The 18,419-nt window shown below is 28.6% G+C and overlaps 2 protein-coding genes across 2 annotated transcripts; both read left to right on the top strand.

Moving 5' to 3' along the window:
* Window positions 1–5,320: 5,320 nt before the first annotated feature.
* Window positions 5,321–6,855, top strand: LOC125600058 (MADS-box transcription factor PHERES 1-like). Its single transcript, XM_048773027.1, has one exon. The coding sequence runs from the start codon at window positions 5,440–5,442 to the stop codon at window positions 6,691–6,693; it is 1,254 nt and encodes a 417-aa protein (XP_048628984.1). The 5' UTR covers window positions 5,321–5,439; the 3' UTR covers window positions 6,694–6,855.
* Window positions 6,856–10,203: 3,348 nt separating this feature from the next.
* LOC125600057 (myrosinase-like) lies at window positions 10,204–13,153 on the top strand. Its single transcript, XM_048773026.1, has 12 exons — window positions 10,204–10,431; window positions 10,520–10,580; window positions 10,662–10,723; window positions 10,815–10,890; window positions 10,984–11,149; window positions 11,279–11,540; window positions 11,628–11,743; window positions 11,825–12,045; window positions 12,168–12,202; window positions 12,324–12,438; window positions 12,551–12,653; window positions 12,744–13,153. The coding sequence occupies exons 1-12, from the start codon at window positions 10,255–10,257 to the stop codon at window positions 12,994–12,996; spliced, it is 1,647 nt and encodes a 548-aa protein (XP_048628983.1). The 5' UTR covers window positions 10,204–10,254; the 3' UTR covers window positions 12,997–13,153.
* The last annotated feature ends 5,266 nt before the right edge of the window (window positions 13,154–18,419 follow it).

The raw sequence follows: 18,419 nt of genomic DNA, 5'->3' as shown, positions 1-18,419 counted from the left end.
ATAAATATACAAAATAACAATTACCAACATATAAATTATAATTGTTTAAAATTATAAACTAATAATTTTAATATTATGTCTTAAATAGGAAAAAAAATTATATATCATGCAAAAAAAAATTGCATTTTGTTCAAAAAGTGGTTGAAGATAACTATCATGTGAAAAATGTATGAAAAAACTTAAAAAGGATGAAGACACAATTGTTACAATATGTGTTTTGATAAAAAATTAAAGGGAACATTAAGGTTTATAAAAAAAATATATATATATATATATATATTTGAATACTTTGTAAATCATATTTTAATCATCAAAATTAAAGTTAATTATTTATATGATTTAATTTTTTTATCAGGCATATAAAATTATAAATTATAGATTATAATATATTCTTTATAAAATGAGTTTCCGTGCGATATCGCACGGGCTCTTTGCCTAGTTAACTTAATAAGTTCAACTTTATATACTAGAATAGACTTTCAACATAATAAACAATGACCAAACCTTATACAAACTCAAATCTAGCTGCACCAAAGTTCTATCATCCTCAACTGAAACTTAATAGTATTTTACATATGATTTTCCTATCATTCAAATGATTTTATTTTATTTTGGTTCTTATATAATCAAGAAAACCAAAAGAAGGTAAACCTCAGTACTTTATGTTTTATGAATGCTTCCCCATTCTCATATTAAGATCTCGACGACAGAAACCTCAAAGAATCTGGCAAATGGTACCAGAGATTCATTAACGGGACTGTCAAGAATTCTGCGAAACAAGATTTCCTCCGCTCAAGCCTATCTTCCCAGAGTCAGAAGAAGAGGCTTTCTGATGCATGAAACACTTTTTCCCCTCAAGATCATCTCTATGCATGTCTCTCACTCTTTCTACTTGCTCCATAGATAAGGAGCTTTTTCCATCTATAATGTACTAAGTAAACAATTTCAATAAAAAGATGATCAATTATTAATAAATAAAAATAATTTATCTACAGCTACATTATGACAAGTCAAGAGGACGAGGAAAGAGGGAAAATAACACAATTTAAAACAGAAAACACTCAGAAATCTCAAACTACTCTAGTGTAAAAAAATATATATTGACGGGACGGATTTGCCTAAATTCACTAATTAGTTTAATGAGTGCAACTTATATAATAAAAGGTATCTTCAACATAATAAATAACAACCAAACCTAATACAAACTCAAAAGTTTCTAACCAAAGTTCTATAATCCAATAAAAGGGAAATACACTCCATCCTGGGAGGAGAGGTTAGAGTAGCGAAGGAATATTGTTACTTATATAATCAATAAACCCAAAAGAATCTAAACCGCAATCCTTTGTTTTTATTTGTTTGTATTTCAACATTGTATTCTACTCTTTAATGATGGAAAAATAATATCAAGAATTGAAGTATCAGAAGTTTCTGAAAGAACATATCATTTCCGGTTTCCTATATTCTGTAAGACTTTTTGCGGATTTCCCAAACCTAAAATAAAGACGTGATTAGCCATTTCCGGTTTCTTATAAAGATTCGATTTATCTTGTGTTACACAAGCTATAGTAATTTAATGAGTCTCAAATTTATAATTTTGGTTTAACTAATATAATAAGTTTTTTTCTTTAATTCAGAAAATAAGCATGTTTAGTAGTATTACTAGGGATTAACCCGGGCTACGCCCGGGATTTTTATTTTTTTCTAATTTAAGTTGTTAAATTATTTATATTTAGGTTATGATATATATTTATATAAATATTAAGATGCATGTCATAATTAAAATTTATTTTTAAATTTTAACACGTTAAATTAACATATTTTTTTACTATTTAAATAATTTTTTTGTAATTTTGTTGGCTATCTAGTTATCATATTTAGTAAAACTATCTGTTGAGTATTAGAATAAAAGTTTTAGATATTTAATTAAACTGCAGAGTATTTTCGGATCGACCACATGCTCAACAATCGATCGATCCGTAAAAAGATGGTCGATTTCCTTGGCCAGGTAAGTACAATTTTAGCAAAAATATCTTAGATTTTCAAATATTAAGTATATAACTATTATTTTGAATAATATTTTTTTGAATTGTATTTTTTGATTAAATTATTGTATTATAATGTTTATGTAAATATTTTTTGTGATGTTTGAATTTGTGTTGTTCGTATACTTAACCTAGATGATATTGATGTTTAACAATTTATTGTTTTCTCGAAAATAATGATATATCAAAATGTATCTAATACTTGTTAAATGATAGTATAATGTAAATTACATCAATTGTTTGAAAATAACCATTTGTTGTTTTTATTTTTATTTTTTAAATCAGAAATTATTTTTATTTAAAAAAATTATTCATATATAATATAATAGTTTAAGTTTGGAAGATTAATCTATATATATAAATTATGTATATTAAAAAAAAAAATTAAGATATTATATATTGAGTAACTGAATAAAAGCTGAATTTCTTATCTTGAAAATCAAATATTTACATTTTTGTCTTCATGTTATACTCACCAATCCATCATTGATATTTATAACTCAGTATGTTTTTTAAAAAAAACTTAGTTTTAAGTAATAAACGAATTTAATAAATTAAATTCATCACCTATAATGTTCTGTAAAATATATTTGAAAACTCTCTAAAATTATATTTTAAGCCTAATATTACTATTATTTAATTTAAGTTATTTAAAGCATAATATATGCTAAGCCAACTTAAATTATATTTACAATAGGACCATCCTAAACCGGTTAATAAACCAAAAACAATACTAAACCAACATGAACCAATACATGATTCGGCGAGGAAGAAAGTGTTTCGGGATAAACGCTTGAATGGTTATTAACTGTAATGGTTTGATCATGAAAGAGTTAGTATGAATATTAACAATAAAATTATAGATTAGATTAATTTAAATTTGTAAGAATACCTTTGAGTCTATGAAAAGCAATTCAATTCCCATGAATAAGTTTGGTTTTTAGAAGTTGCGGGTTTTCCAACAATGAATCCACCTAACAAAAAGTTCGTTGTTATATAAAATCTCTTTCAAGGTCATTAAAGGTTTTTGGGACGGCAAGAGTCGATGGCGGAACCATTTTTTTTGCTTGAATGCTTTGAAGTTTTCCTTGATAGTGTGAGGTTGATGTTGATGGAATAATGAGTTTTATAGGGACTTTCTTGATGTAAAACTATACATTTTTATTTTTTTTGTTTGATGTGGTATTTCCATTTTTATATAATTTACTACCATTTTAAGATAGATGTACATTTTAAGATAGATGTTTAAATCTTAATGTACTTTTTCCATTTTTTAAAATGTTTATTTCCATTTCTTATATTTTTTATTTACGTAATATCTATATTTTATATTTTAAAATAGATATTTAAATCTTAATGTACTTTTTCCATTTTTTTAAATTGTGTATTTACTTATATTATATATTTTACATTTTAAGATAGATGTTTAATGCTTAATGAACTTTTTTCATTTTTTAAAAAAATTGTGTATTTACTTATTATTATATATATAATTAATATATTATATATTTACATTATTTACTTATTGTTTATTTTCCTGTATATGTATTTTCATTTCTTGTACTTTTTATTTAATTAATATCTCTATTTTACATTTTAAGATAAATGTTTAAATCTTAATGTACGTTTTCCATATTTTTAAATTGTATATTTCCATTTGCTATACTTTCTATTTACGTAATATCTATATTTTAAATTTTAAGATATATTTTTAAATCTTAATGTAATTTTTCATTTTTTAAACTGGGTATTTACTTATATTATATATTTACTTATTACTTATTTTTATTTATATTGTGTATTTCTATTTCTTATACTTTATATTTACTAATAATTTTATATTTTAAGATAGATTTACAATTTAAGATAGATGTTTAAATACTAATGTACTTTTTCCATTTTTTAAATTGTGTATTTCCTTTTCTTATACTTTCTATTTGCGTAGTATCTATATTTTACATTTTAAGATAGATGTTTAAATCTTAATATACTTTTTCCATTGTTTTTAAGTTGTGTATTTCTTTTTCTTATACTTTTATTTACTTAATATCTATATTTTACATTTTAAGATAGATGTTTAATATTTAATGTACTCTTTCCATTTTTTAAAAATTGTGCATTTACTTATTATTGTATATATAATTCATATATTTATATATTTATAATATTTACTTATTATTTATTTTTCTATATATTGAGTTTATCTCTTTCTTGTACTTTATATTTAGTTAATATCTATATTTTATATTTTAAGAAAGATGTTTAAATCTTAATGTATTTTTCTATTTTTAATGTAAAACGGCAATGTTTAATAGAAGAACTTGGACAAATAGTCAAATAGTTATATTTATGTTTTTTTTCTTCTTTTATAAAATGGTAATGTTACATTATGGAGATAAGCCGTTTTTTTAGTGAAAATGATAATCTTACATATGTTTAATGTAGTTTTTCTATTTTTTCTTATGTTGTATGTTTACATATTATTGTTATTTTAAATGTAAAATGGTAATCTTACATATGTTTAATGTAGTATTTTCATTTTTTTATGTTGTATGTTTACATATTATTTATTATTTTAGAAATTATATATAATGTTTTTTTTACAAAATAGTAATGTTACATTATGGAGATAAGCCGTCTTTTTTTTAGTGAAAATTAAATAGTAATCTTACATATGTTTAATGTAGTTTATTTTTATTTTTTATGTTGTATGTTTACATATTATTTTTTTAAAAATAAAAATGTAAAATGTTAATCTTACATATGTTTAATGTAGTATTTTCATTTTTTTATGTTGTATGTTTACATATATTTATTATTTTCGAAATTATGTACAATGTTTTTTGTTTTTTTTTATAAAACGGTAATGTTACATTATGGAGATAAACCATCTTTTTTTTAAGTGAAAAATGGTAATCTTACATATGTTTAATGTAGTTTTCTATTTTTATGCTGTATGTTTACATATTATTTATAATTTTTAAAAATTAGTAATATTAAAATGTAAAAACTATATTTTATGTCACGTGTCATCTTTCGGGATAAGTTATTTTTGCTGATGTGGACGCTCTATGGAGCCTCAAAAGATCTTTTTTATTAGTATAGATTAGAATTGTATAAATTTTCCTTTAGATATATCTGTGTAATTTTAGTCTTACTACCTACGCAGCATTAGCTGGCAACATTTTCATCTAAATTTCCATTGAAATTTACTGTTTCCTTATTGGTTGGTTTAATTGCTTCAACTAAGGGAAACATATCTTGAGTTATACAAATAATATCTAAAGTTACATGATTATTATCTGCTCTATCCAATGATTTCCTGACAACTGTTAATGAGTATATATATATTCTTTTTGTAACTATTATAATTATACATTACTGCAATTTAGCATTAATGATCCCAAAGAAAGTGATAAGACCTGCATACGTAATACCAGCCTCATTACACTATATAAACAAGAGCATTATCAAGTGCCAACATATCTCTATCATTCACCAACACAAAACAATGCCAAAGGGAAGGATAAAAATAGAGCCCATGACTAATAGCACTGCAAGGAACCAAACTTTCAGGAAGAGGAAGACAGGTTTACTTAAAAAAGCCAACGAGCTGTCAACTCTCTGCGGTGTCAAAGTTTGTGTGGTTATCAACAGCTGCGACAACACGGAGACGGAGTTTTGGCCGTCAAGGGAAGGCGCTGAAGCAGTGCACTCGGCGTTTATGGGTGTTCTGCCGGAGGAACGGTGCAAGAAGATGTACGACCAAGAGAGGCATCTGGAGGAGAGGATCCAGAAGGGACAAGCGAAAGCGATGAGGCTACAAGCGGAGAATCGAGAGATTGAGCTTAGAGAGGTTATGTTCGATCTTTTCAAGGGGGAGACGCTAAAGCCGCATCACTATGATGATCCATGTTTTATTGGAGAACTAAATCATTTTATTGGTGATTATGTCAAAAATCTAAGTCACAGGATCGAGTTCCTCGAGGCGAATGGTGAGCCAGTTCCTCCTAATGTCGCTGCTACAGATGCGTCTGGTCCTGTCGTTGGTGATGCGAACCCTTTTGTTGTCGGAACTGAGGGTTTGGTAAGTAACCCTACTGAAGCTTATGATCATATGCGTCAATTTGATGGTATGGATATGAGTGTGAAGGAGGAGGCTCCTGGAGGTTTTAATGATCATGTTCATCATCAGAATATGAATCATCAAGAACCATTTCAATACCAAACTCCTACTAACTTTTATGATCAGACTCAGCCCATGTTTTATGGTTCGAGCCAGGGTATGAATATGAATCGTGAAGAACCATTTCAATACCAAACTCCTGCTAACTTTGATGATCAGACTCAGCCTATGTTCTATGGTTCGAACCAGGATATGTATACAGGTTTGAATCATGATCAGGGACAGAGTTCGAATCAGTATCCAAATTCAAACCAATCGTTCGTGGGTCTTTTGATGGGACAACCTCAGCAGATGAGTGATGGTCAAGATCCTGCAACCGTTGCTTCGATGGATGACAAAAATAATGGCTATTACCAACTACCAATCACCAGTCAGATGCTTCTCACCACCACCACCGCCGCCGCTGCCGATCTTTCTGGTCATAGGATCAACAATGGTTGGCTAACAAGGTTTGGTTTGGATTGAAGTTTTTTGCGTTTGCAATTCTGAATTTTCATATTGTAATGATTAAAGGTTTTCGCCTTTAAATCAGTTATGATTATCAGGCAATGTTGTGTCGTGTACCATATTGTCCTTGAATATTTTATTGTTTCGAATAAAGACTATTGTTTTTTTATATTAAATCATAAAGAGTATTTTTTTTCTTTAAGGCCGTGGAGGAAGAATGCAACAAGCATTTCGCAAAAAATTATTATCAGACAAACCATTAATCAAGAAATGTGGCCATAAGACAAAAATATAGAGTTAAGTTCAAAAGGAAAAAATAAAGACATAAATATAGAGTTAGGTGACATGTAATTGCGTATGGATGTAGAATTCTTATTTAAAGATACACCATTATCTACCCAAAGCCACATGTCATGCAATAAATAATCACTCAGATTATCAAGATAACTATGTCTGATGATATCCATTGAAAAAAACAATTGTCCAATAATTAAGTAATGTTTCTCTCGCTAAACAGAAGCATATATTACAAAAAAAAAGATACATATCTTGAATAATTCGTTAATGTTTCTCTCACTAAGAAAAAAAAAGCATATGATCATATCCATTGAAAAAGTCTTCAGTAATTCCTTAGTGTTTGTCTCACAGTCTCACTAAGCAGAAATATATTCACATTACAAAAGAACTCATGAACAACCATGTTTCCGGCGGATCTAGAAAATATTTTGAGTGGAGGCATAAAAATAATTTATTAATTAAAAACATTTTTTATTTAATAATATTACATAGTTATGTTTTATTTTTTAAGAAAGATAAAATTTAGAAGAGAACATAGAGAGATAATATACTAAAAAATATTTTTATAACTAAATGAAGAAAACAAAATGAACCCATTACCCAAGTGAAATGAAAAGTATTATAACTATTTGTTTTAGAAAATAGTAGTAACTATGAAAAGAATGAGGAACAAAAAAAATTAACAAGAAAAATAATGAAACAACAAAGAAAAAGAACAAGAAAAGTAATGAATATAACACGTACACAAAAAAGTAAAATAAAGAAATGAGAAGAAAAAATGAAGGGAGGGGGTCAAGAGGAGATTCGAGCCTTTGCTGAGTGACCAACCAAACTGCAGAATCTTAACAATCTTGGTGTAATTAAATTTGTTTTACTTTACAGTAGTGGCAGTTTTCCGCTTTCTGTATAGCGTAGGTTCGCCGCTGTTCCTGAACCAAAACCTTATCAAAGATAGAATCGATAGACCATTTCTATGAATCTGTGGGACTAGGTGAGAAATGGTCGTATTCATTGAGTTGGTGGGGAAGGTCTGTGAATCTGTGGGCCAAAAAACTATTGAAATGGTCCTTATAGCATTTATACAAACTTTGAAAAGCTTATCTAATGTAATAGACCATTTTAAACTCACCATACGCACTACAAGTATAAAAGTGTATCATTGCTATTGCAATATGTAGATTTTTTTTTTTTGATAAGTATGTATTTGTCTATTGGGATTATCCATAGAAGTTTGCGCATGCTTTAAAGATGACGACTCCTTGTTGTTCGGTCAAGTTGATTTTTGTCCGTAACTCGTAGCTTAACATTCACAGTGCAATCTTTTCATGGCAGTTTGCAGAAAGAGCATACTAACCTAAGAAAAACCCAGCACAAATTGGTAACGTGAATGTTACTTAAACTGAAACTATTATTTATGGCCCATCCTAATATATCGAAAGCCTAAAGAGCATACATTTAAATATTTTGTTCTTACAAAAATATGAACAGATTATTTTACCTCATGTTTGAAGTCATAGCTTTGTCTGTTTCACGCACTTCAATAGAACCTTTGTCGAAAAGAATATCTAATTATGAAAAATATAATTAAAATGTATTTATTTTTACTTAAAGTATAGATTTAAACTATAGATTAATATACAAGTAACTATCTCAGGTGGTATACCCAAACACATGTTCTTAGTGTGGTTGATGGTCAGGAACAGATGCCCCACTCGTGACAGGATCCTCAGTTGGGGATTACAAACAGACCCCCGTTGCCTCCTATGCAATGTTGCTGATGAGTCAATTGCTCATTGTTTCTTTGACTGTAACTTTGCTTGGGATGTTTGGAGAATCATGGCAGCAAAATGTCACTTCGCCTCATCTCGTCAATGGACTGCAATACTTCCCCAAATTAAGAGCCATACTTCAAACAAAGTCCAAAAGACTTTTCTTCTTCTATGTTGGCAGGCGACACTTTATGCGCTCTGAACAGAGAGGAACAATCGACTGCACAATGCTCATTTCACTTCACCAGACGGCCTGGTAGCTCAAATAAAGCTTACGGTAAAAAACAGGATCTCCAGTCTAAGAATCGACAGGCCAAATTTCTCTTCTTCTCTACTTCAGTTATGGTTCTCTACGTGAAACCCATCCAGCTAATTCACTGATTCAAGTTTGTATCTTTTAGATATGTAAGGCCACTTGGCCTACTGAGTTCAATCTCTGTAAAATATTTTCGGTCTCCTGCATTTAAATAGTAAAATCTTTTTCAAAAAAAAGTAACTATCTTATTTATTCAGAAGTCATGGTTTTGTATTTATTCAGAAGTCATGGTTTTTTTATTCTCTATAATAAAACGTATTATTATTTTTATTGAAAATATTTTTATCATTCGTCTCGGTCATACGGCTCTGATTATCTAGAAACGATAGAAAAATGCAAAAAATGTGGTTTGTTTTGGTTTTCTTTAAAAAAAATGCAAATTTTTTTGTCTTTCGTAGAGTCCGGTCTCATGTGATAAAAGCATATATAGAGAGGTAAAAAGACTCAAAACCAAAATAAGATATGCTGTGATTATGAGCGGTGAGGCTCGTGATAAGTGTGGCCTTGGATCAGTGTTAGTCTAGATTCAACACTTGATAATATTTCGATAAAAATCTTCAATAATTTATGTCGTTAATCATGACGAATGTTTGAACATTATTTAATACAACAAATCTTGATGAATGATGATACGTGTCGTTCTAGTTTTGCGCAAACCTTCGATATATACATGCTGCATTCACCACTGTCGACGGATCAATTTGAAGATGTGAGACAATTCGTGTTCCAAGTTGTGTGTTCCAGATATGGAATGTAACAAAAAAAAATTACACTTGAAAACAATATAAATAATATGACAAGAAAATGACACCAGATTTATTTGTCCAAAGACGTGCTTCCGTTCAACTTCATAGGTTATTTCCTAAAATTAACTCTAGGAAAAGTAGCAATAAATCATTAACAATTCATCCCGATAAAAAATGCAACATCTTGTATTTTTTTCCCAATGTAATGGTTGATTGAAGAACAAGGCATGCTAAAAACTGGAAACAAAACAAAAAAAAAACATAATCAATCGGTGAACACTGAGCTAAAGTAAATGATCACACGGGTTTCATCTCAGCTAAACCTCTCCCAAAATATCAGAACACTTAGACAAAGAAAAATGCATACGTCACTCTTCTTTTGGAAGGGCTATATAAACCCTAGATGGTCACAAGGTTCCATTAACACAACACCTACATCAACAGATTAACCATGAAGCTTCTTCATGGACTCGCTTTAGTGTTTCTATTAGCTGGTGCGAGTTGCAAAGCTGATGAAGAAATTACTTGCGAAGAGAACAATCCATTCACATGTAGTAACACTGATATTTTAAGCAGTAAAAACTTCGGAAAAGACTTCATCTTCGGTGTTGCATCTTCTGCTTACCAGGCATGCAACAAATGTTTTTGACGTATCAATAAATACAATTCAAAAATACTAAAATGCAACTTCGCATGGTTGTTTCTTTTCATTTCAGATCGAAGGAGGAAGAGGTCGTGGTGTTAACATTTGGGATGGCTTCAGTCACCGATATCCAGGTACGTCACAGTGTATATATACACATGAGATGAACGTCGGTTTATATGTACATGTATTAATGTATTTGTAACTACTATCAGAGAAATCAGGGTCAGACTTGAAGAATGGAGACACTACTTGTGAGTCCTATACGAGATGGCAGGTTAATACATTGATACTCGTATGATTGAACTATATATGTATAAAAACTATACGTGTGGAATTGACATGTGATTAAAATATGTAAACTGCAGAAAGATGTAGACGTGATGGGCGAACTCAATGCTACTGGCTACAGGTTCTCCTTTGCGTGGTCAAGAATCATTCCAAGTATGTACATGTTATCCATTCGTTTGTATTTTAACTGGGATCATTTAGTTGAAAAAGTACTAATTAATGTACGACATATATATACATGAGCAGAAGGAAAGGTGAGTAGGGGAGTGAACCAAGGAGGTCTTGATTACTACCACAAACTCATAGATGCACTCCTCGAAAAGAATATAACGCCTTTCGTTACCCTCTTTCACTGGGACCTTCCTCAAACACTCCAAGATGAGTATGAAGGTTTCTTGGACCGCCAGATCATGTATGTGCCATGCAGACATATTATATATGAATTTAAGAGATTGATTATAAAATTATTAATAAAAAAGAAGAAGGTTTGGTCTTATTTAATTACATGTATTAACTGAAATAATTATATATTCATATGCAGACAAGATTTCAAAGATTACGCGGATCTATGTTTCAAAGAATTTGGTGGAAAGGTAAAGCACTGGATCACGATCAACCAGTTATACACAGTCCCTACGAGAGGCTATGCGGTCGGAACAGATGCACCCGGTCGATGTTCTCCTATGGTTGATACCAAGCACAGGTGTTACGGTGGAAATTCTTCAACAGAACCCTACATCGTTGCACATAACCAGCTTCTTGCTCATGCCACGGTCGTCGATCTTTACAGGACCAAATACAAGGTGAGTTGTCTCAATACGTGATAAAGATGGTGTAGTGTAATCTAAGATATCTGATTCTAACTTAGTCATATATCACGTAACCAACAGTTCCAAAAAGGGAAGATTGGACCTGTAATGATTACAAGATGGTTTCTTCCATTTGATGAGTCTGATCCTGCCTCCATAGAAGCAGCTGAGAGGATGAACCAATTCTTCCATGGATGGTATATATATATATTTATATTACCAAAAATGTATCAGTATAAATTGTATATATGTATAATGAAAAGATATACATGGATCAGGTACATGGAGCCGCTAACAAAGGGTAGATACCCAGACATCATGAGGCAGATTGTGGGTAGTAGGCTTCCCAACTTCACCGAGGAAGAAGCAGAACTCGTTGCTGGTTCATATGATTTTCTTGGTCTAAACTATTACGTCACCCAATACGCCCAGCCAAAACCTAACCCATATCCTTCAGAGACACACACTGCCATGATGGACGCTGGCGTAAAGCTCACATGTACTAGTCTATTACCACTAATTAGATACAGCCTTTCTATACATATAAATATTCTTTTATCTCCTTTTTGTTGCAACGTACTTTGTGAGTGACCATCTGTTATTTCATCCTTGTGTTTACAGATGATAACTCACGTGGTGAATTTCTTGGTCCACTGGTATATATCAATGATCCACCCCCTAAGATTTGTTTTTCTTTCATTTTTTCAGTTTTCAGTATAACAACCCTAATTATGTTTTTTAATTGATGTGTATATTTATTTACTTCCATTTTCACAGTTCGTTGAAGACAAGGTAAACGGCAACAGCTATTACTACCCAAAAGGCATTTACTACGTAATGGACTACTTCAAAACCAAATACGGAGACCCTTTAATCTATGTCACCGAGAACGGTGAGTTTTACGAACTCTTTTCATTTATACCACATAATAATTATTGTATTTTGATATTAGTCGAAGAAACTGACTTTATTGTGGAATATTTTTAATGTGGCGGTTTATTTAGGATTTAGTACCCCCAGTGAAGAAAACCGTGAGCAGGCTATTGCCGATTACAAGCGAATTGATTATCTCTGCAGTCATTTATGTTTTCTCCGCAAGGTCATCAAGTGAGTGGATACTACTATAAATGATTTTCTTCTTATGTTATTTCTTCTTCTTTTTTGCTAACATTTATATATGATTGTTCTTGTTTTCAGGGAGAAGGGTGTCAACGTGAGAGGATACTTCGCATGGGCTCTTGGAGACAATTATGAATTCTGTAAAGGCTTTACCGTCAGATTTGGACTCAGTTACGTTAATTGGGAAGATCTTGACGATAGAAACCTCAAAGAATCTGGCAAATGGTACCAGAGATTCATCAACGGGACCGTCAAGAACGCTGTGAAACAAGATTTCCTCCGCTCAAGCCTCTCTTCCCAGAGTCAGAAGAAGAGGTTCGCTGATGCATGAAACACTTTTCCCCCGGTCAAGATCATCTCCATGTCTCTCACTCTTTCTAGTTGCTCCAAAGATAAGGAGCTTCTTCTACCTATAATAATGTACTAAATAAATATTCTCAATAAAAAGATAATCAGTTACTAATGAATAAAAAAATTGTCTACAACTACATTTTGTCAAGATGATCGAGAGAGAGAGTGAAATAACACAATTTAAACCAAAACACATCACTCAGACACACAGAGAAAATAAATAAATAATTACTCCAAACCGCAAACTAGTTTTGTGTAATAAATATATAAACATCAAACCGATCAGCTTAAATTCACTAATCTATTAATACTAATAATAGCAATCCTAATTAATTCCAAAGGTTATGAGTCCACTTATGTTGAAAGGTTGTATCTTTTGAAAAAGAAGTGTAAAGGGTTGTGTCTTTTCTAAAAGTTCTATGTCGGAAGGTTGTGTCTTTTCCAATTAATTTTTAAGGTTGTAAATCCACTTATGTTGAAAGGTTGTGTCTTTTGAAAAAGTAGTGTAAATGGTTGTGTCTTTTCTAAAAGTTCTATGTTGTAAGGTTGTGTCTTTTCCAATTAATTCCTAAGGTTGTGAACTTCAATTATGTTGAAAGGTTGTGTCTTTTGAAAAATATGTGTAGAGGGTTGTGTCTTTTCTAAAAGTTATATGTTGTAAGGTTGTGTCCTTCTAAAAATAGTCTAAAAGTTGTGACTATTCACTAGTATCTTTTAAAAAGTAAGAAGTTGTGAGTATTAGAAGAATACGACTATTCATATTGAAAGGTTGTGACTATTCAAATAGGCTTTAAAAAATCTATAAATCGTATCTCCCATGCATTTTTCAAATCAAGTTTTCACTAATCTACTAATAATAAAATGGTGAAAAAAATAATGTCAAAGTTGCAACTTTTCATCTAAACAAGGTGTCTTTTCATCTCAAAGTGGGATTGCTTTAAAAAATATTGGTTTTATTTAAGTAATGTGTTAGTTTATATAATAAGTGTTGGTATTTTATAAGAACTCTCCCAAAAATTAAAAAAAAATATTATAAATGAGACGGGTCATATTAACGTAAATCAACATATATTTATTACAATATTCAATTTTCTGAATATTCATTTTCAATAAATAAAGCAGGTAGATAAATATACAAAATAACAATTACCAACATATAAATTATAATTGTTTAAAATTATAAACTAATAATTTTAATATTATGTCTTAAATAGGAAAAAAAATTATATATCATGCAAAAAAAAATTGCATTTTGTTCAAAAAGTGGTTGAAGATAACTATCATGTGAAAAATGTATGAAAAAACTTAAAAAGGATGAAGACACAATTGTTACAATATGTGTTTTGATAAAAAATTAAAGGGAACATTAAGGTTTATAAAAAAAATATATATATATATATATATTTGAATACTTTGTAAATCATATTTTAATCATCAAAATTAAAGTTAATTATTTATATGATTTAATTTTTTTATCAGGCATATAAAATTATAAATTATAGATTATAATATATTCTTTATAAAATGAGTTTCCGTGCGATATCGCACGGGCTCTTTGCCTAGTTAACTTAATAAGTTCAACTTTATATACTAGAATAGACTTTCAACATAATAAACAATGACCAAACCTTATACAAACTCAAATCTAGCTGCACCAAAGTTCTATCATCCTCAACTGAAACTTAATAGTATTTTACATATGATTTTCCTATCATTCAAATGATTTTATTTTATTTTGGTTCTTATATAATCAAGAAAACCAAAAGAAGGTAAACCTCAGTACTTTATGTTTTATGAATGCTTCCCCATTCTCATATTAAGATCTCGACGACAGAAACCTCAAAGAATCTGGCAAATGGTAGCAGAGATTCATTAACGGGACTGTCAAGAATTCTGCGAAACAAGATTTCCTCCGCTCAAGCCTATCTTCCCAGAGTCAGAAGAAGAGGCTTTCTGATGCATGAAACACTTTTTCCCCTCAAGATCATCTCTATGCATGTCTCTCACTCTTTCTACTTGCTCCATAGATAAGGAGCTTTTTCCATCTATAATGTACTAAGTAAACAATTTCAATAAAAAGATGATCAATTATTAATAAATAAAAATAATTTATCTACAGCTACATTATGACAAGTCAAGAGGACGAGGAAAGAGGGAAAATAACACAATTTAAAACAGAAAACACTCAGAAATCTCAAACTACTCTAGTGTAAAAAAATATATATTGACGGGACGGATTAGCCTAAATTCACTAATTAGTTTAATGAGTGCAACTTATATAATAAAAGGTATCTTCAACATAATAAATAACAACCAAACCTAATACAAACTCAAAAGTTTCTAACCAAAGTTCTATAATCCAATAAAAGGGAAATACACTCCATCCTGGGAGGAGAGGTTAGAGTAGCGAAGGAATATTGTTACTTATATAATCAATAAACCCAAAAGAATCTAAACCGCAATCCTTTGTTTTTATTTGTTTGTATTTCAACATTGTATTCTACTCTTTAATGATGGAAAAATAATATCAAGAATTGAAGTATCAGAAGTTTCTGAAAGAACATATCATTTCCGGTTTCCTATATTCTGTAAGACTTTTTGCGGATTTCCCAAACCTAAAATAAAGACGTGATTAGCCATTTCCGGTTTCTTATAAAGATTCGATTTATCTTGTGTTACACAAGCTATAGTAATTTAATGAGTCTCAAATTTATAATTTTGGTTTAACTAATATAATAAGTTTTTTTCTTTAATTCAGAAAATAAGCATGTTTAGTAGTATTACTAGGGATTAACCCGGGCTACGCCCGGGATTTTTATTTTTTTCTAATTTAAGTTGTTAAATTATTTATATTTAGGTTATGATATATATTTATATAAATATTAAGATGCATGTCATAATTAAAATTTATTTTTAAATTTTAACACGTTAAATTAACATATTTTTTACTATTTAAATAATTTTTTTGTAATTTTGTTGGCTATCTAGTTATCATATTTAGTAAAACTATCTGTTGAGTATTAGAATAAAAGTTTTAGATATTTAATTAAACTGCAGAGTATTTTCGGATCGACCACATGCTCAACAATCGATCGATCCGTAAAAAGATGGTCGATTTCCTTGGCCAGGTAAGTACAATTTTAGCAAAAATATCTTAGATTTTCAAATATTAAGTATATAACTATTATTTTGAATAATATTTTTTGAATTGTATTTTTTGATTAATTATTGTATTATAATGTTTATGTAAATATTTTTTGTGATGTTTGAATTTGTGTTGTTCGTATACTTAACCTAGATGATATTGATGTTTAACATTTATTGTTTTCTTCGAAAATAATGATATATCAAAATGTATCTAATACTTGTTAAATGATAGTATAATGTAAATTACATCAATTGTTTGAAAATAACCATTTGTTGTTTTTATTTTTATTTTTTAAATCAGAAATTATTTTTATTTAAAAAAATTATTCATATATAATATAATAGTTTAAGTTTGGAAGATTAATCTATATATATAAATTATGTATATTAAAAAAAAATTTAAGATATTATATATTGAGTAACTGAATAAAAGCTGAATTTCTTATCTTGAAAATCAAATATTTACATTTTTGTCTTCATGTTATACTCACCATCCATCATTGATATTTATAACTCAGTATGTTTTTTAAAAAAACTTAGTTTTAAGTAATAAACGAATTTAATAAATTAAATTCATCACCTATAATGTTCTGTAAATATATTTGAAAACTCTCTAAAATATATTTTAAGCCTAATATTACTATTATTTAATTTAAGTTATTTAAAGCATAATATATGCTAAGCCAACTTAAATTATATTTACAATAGGACCATCCTAAACCGGTTAATAAACCAAAAACAATACTAAACCAACATGAACCAATACATGATTCGGCGAGGAAGGAAGTGTTTCGGGATAAACGCTTGAATGGTTATTAACTGTAATGGTTTGATCATGAAAGAGTTAGTATGAATATTAACAATAAAATTATAGATTAGATTAATTTAAATTTGTAAGAATACCTTTGAGTCTATGAAAAGCAATTCAATTCCCATGAATAAGTTTGGTTTTTAGAAGTTGCGGGTTTTCCAACAATGAATCCACCTAACAAAAAGTTCGTTGTTATATAAAATCTCTTTCAAGTCATTAAAGGTTTTTGGGACGGCAAGAGTCGATGGCGGGAACCATTTTTTTTTGCTTGAATGCTTTGAAGTTTTCCTTGATAGTGTGAGGTTGATGTTGATGGAATAATGAGTTTTATAGGGACTTTCTTGATGTAAAACTATACATTTTTATTTTTTTTGTTTAATGTGGTATTTCCATTTTTATATAATTTACTACCATTTTAAGATAGATGTACATTTTAAGATAGATGTTTAAATCTTAATGTACTTTTTCCATTTTTTAAAATGTTTATTTCCATTTCTTATATTTTTTATTTACGTAATATCTATATTTTATATTTTAAAATAGATATTTAAATCTTAATGTACTTTTTCCATTTTTTAAATTGTGTATTTACTTATATTATATATTTTACATTTTAAGATAGATGTTTTTAATGCTTAATGAACTTTTTTTTTCATTTTTTAAAAAAAATTGTGTATTTACTTATTATTATATATATAATTAATATATATATATTTACATATTTACTTATTGTTTTTATTTTCCTGTATATGTATTTTTCATTTCTTGTACTTTTTTTTAATTAATATCTCTATTTTACATTTTAAGATAAATGTTTAAATCTTAATGTACGTTTTCCATATTTTTAATTGTATATTTCCATTTGCTATACTTTTATTTACGTAAATATCTATATTTTACATTTAAAGATATATTTTAAATCTTAATGTAATTTTTCATTTTTAAACTGGGTATTACTTATATTATATATTTACTTATTACTTATTTTTTTATTTATATTGTGTTATTTCTATTTCTTTATTACTTTATATTTACCAATATTTTATATTTTAAGATAGATTTACAATTTAAGATAGATGTTTAAATACTAATGTACTTTTTCTTTTTTTCATTTTTTTAAATTGTGTATTTTCCTTTCTTATACTTTCTATTTGCGTAGTATCTATCTATATTTACATTTAAGATAGATGTTTAAAATCTTAATATACTTTTTCTCCATGGTTTTTAAGTTGTGTATGTTCTTTTTCCTTATACTTTTATTTACTTAATATCTATATTTTACATTTTAAGATAGATGTTTAATATTTAATGTACTCTTTCTTTCATTTTTTAAAAATTGTGCATTTACTTATTATTGTATAATAATTCATATATTTATATCATTATAATATTTACTTATTATTTATTTTTCTATATATTGAGTTTATCTCTTTCTTTTCTTTGTA

This window comes from Brassica napus, unplaced genomic scaffold (assembly GCF_020379485.1).
Source record: "Brassica napus cultivar Da-Ae unplaced genomic scaffold, Da-Ae ScsIHWf_210;HRSCAF=368, whole genome shotgun sequence".
In the NCBI taxonomy this organism is placed as follows: Eukaryota; Viridiplantae; Streptophyta; class Magnoliopsida; order Brassicales; family Brassicaceae; genus Brassica; species Brassica napus.
The sequence above is the reverse complement of the archived record's forward strand: the minus strand, read 5'-3'. Positions and strand labels throughout refer to the sequence as shown.

Excerpts from the sequence above, each read along its gene's own strand:
- LOC125600058 (XM_048773027.1), top strand. The coding sequence starts at position 5,440 with ATGATCCCAAAGAAAGTGATAAGACCTGCATACGTAATACCAGCCTCA.
- LOC125600057 (XM_048773026.1), top strand. The coding sequence starts at position 10,255 with ATGAAGCTTCTTCATGGACTCGCTTTAGTGTTTCTATTAGCTGGTGCG. Across the intron at positions 10,891-10,983 it reads GTGGTCAAGAATCATTCCAA|AAGGAAAGGTGAGTAGGGGA; the intron begins GTATGTACATGT and ends ATACATGAGCAG. Across the intron at positions 12,654-12,743 it reads TTTCTCCGCAAGGTCATCAA|GGAGAAGGGTGTCAACGTGA; the intron begins GTGAGTGGATAC and ends TCTTGTTTTCAG.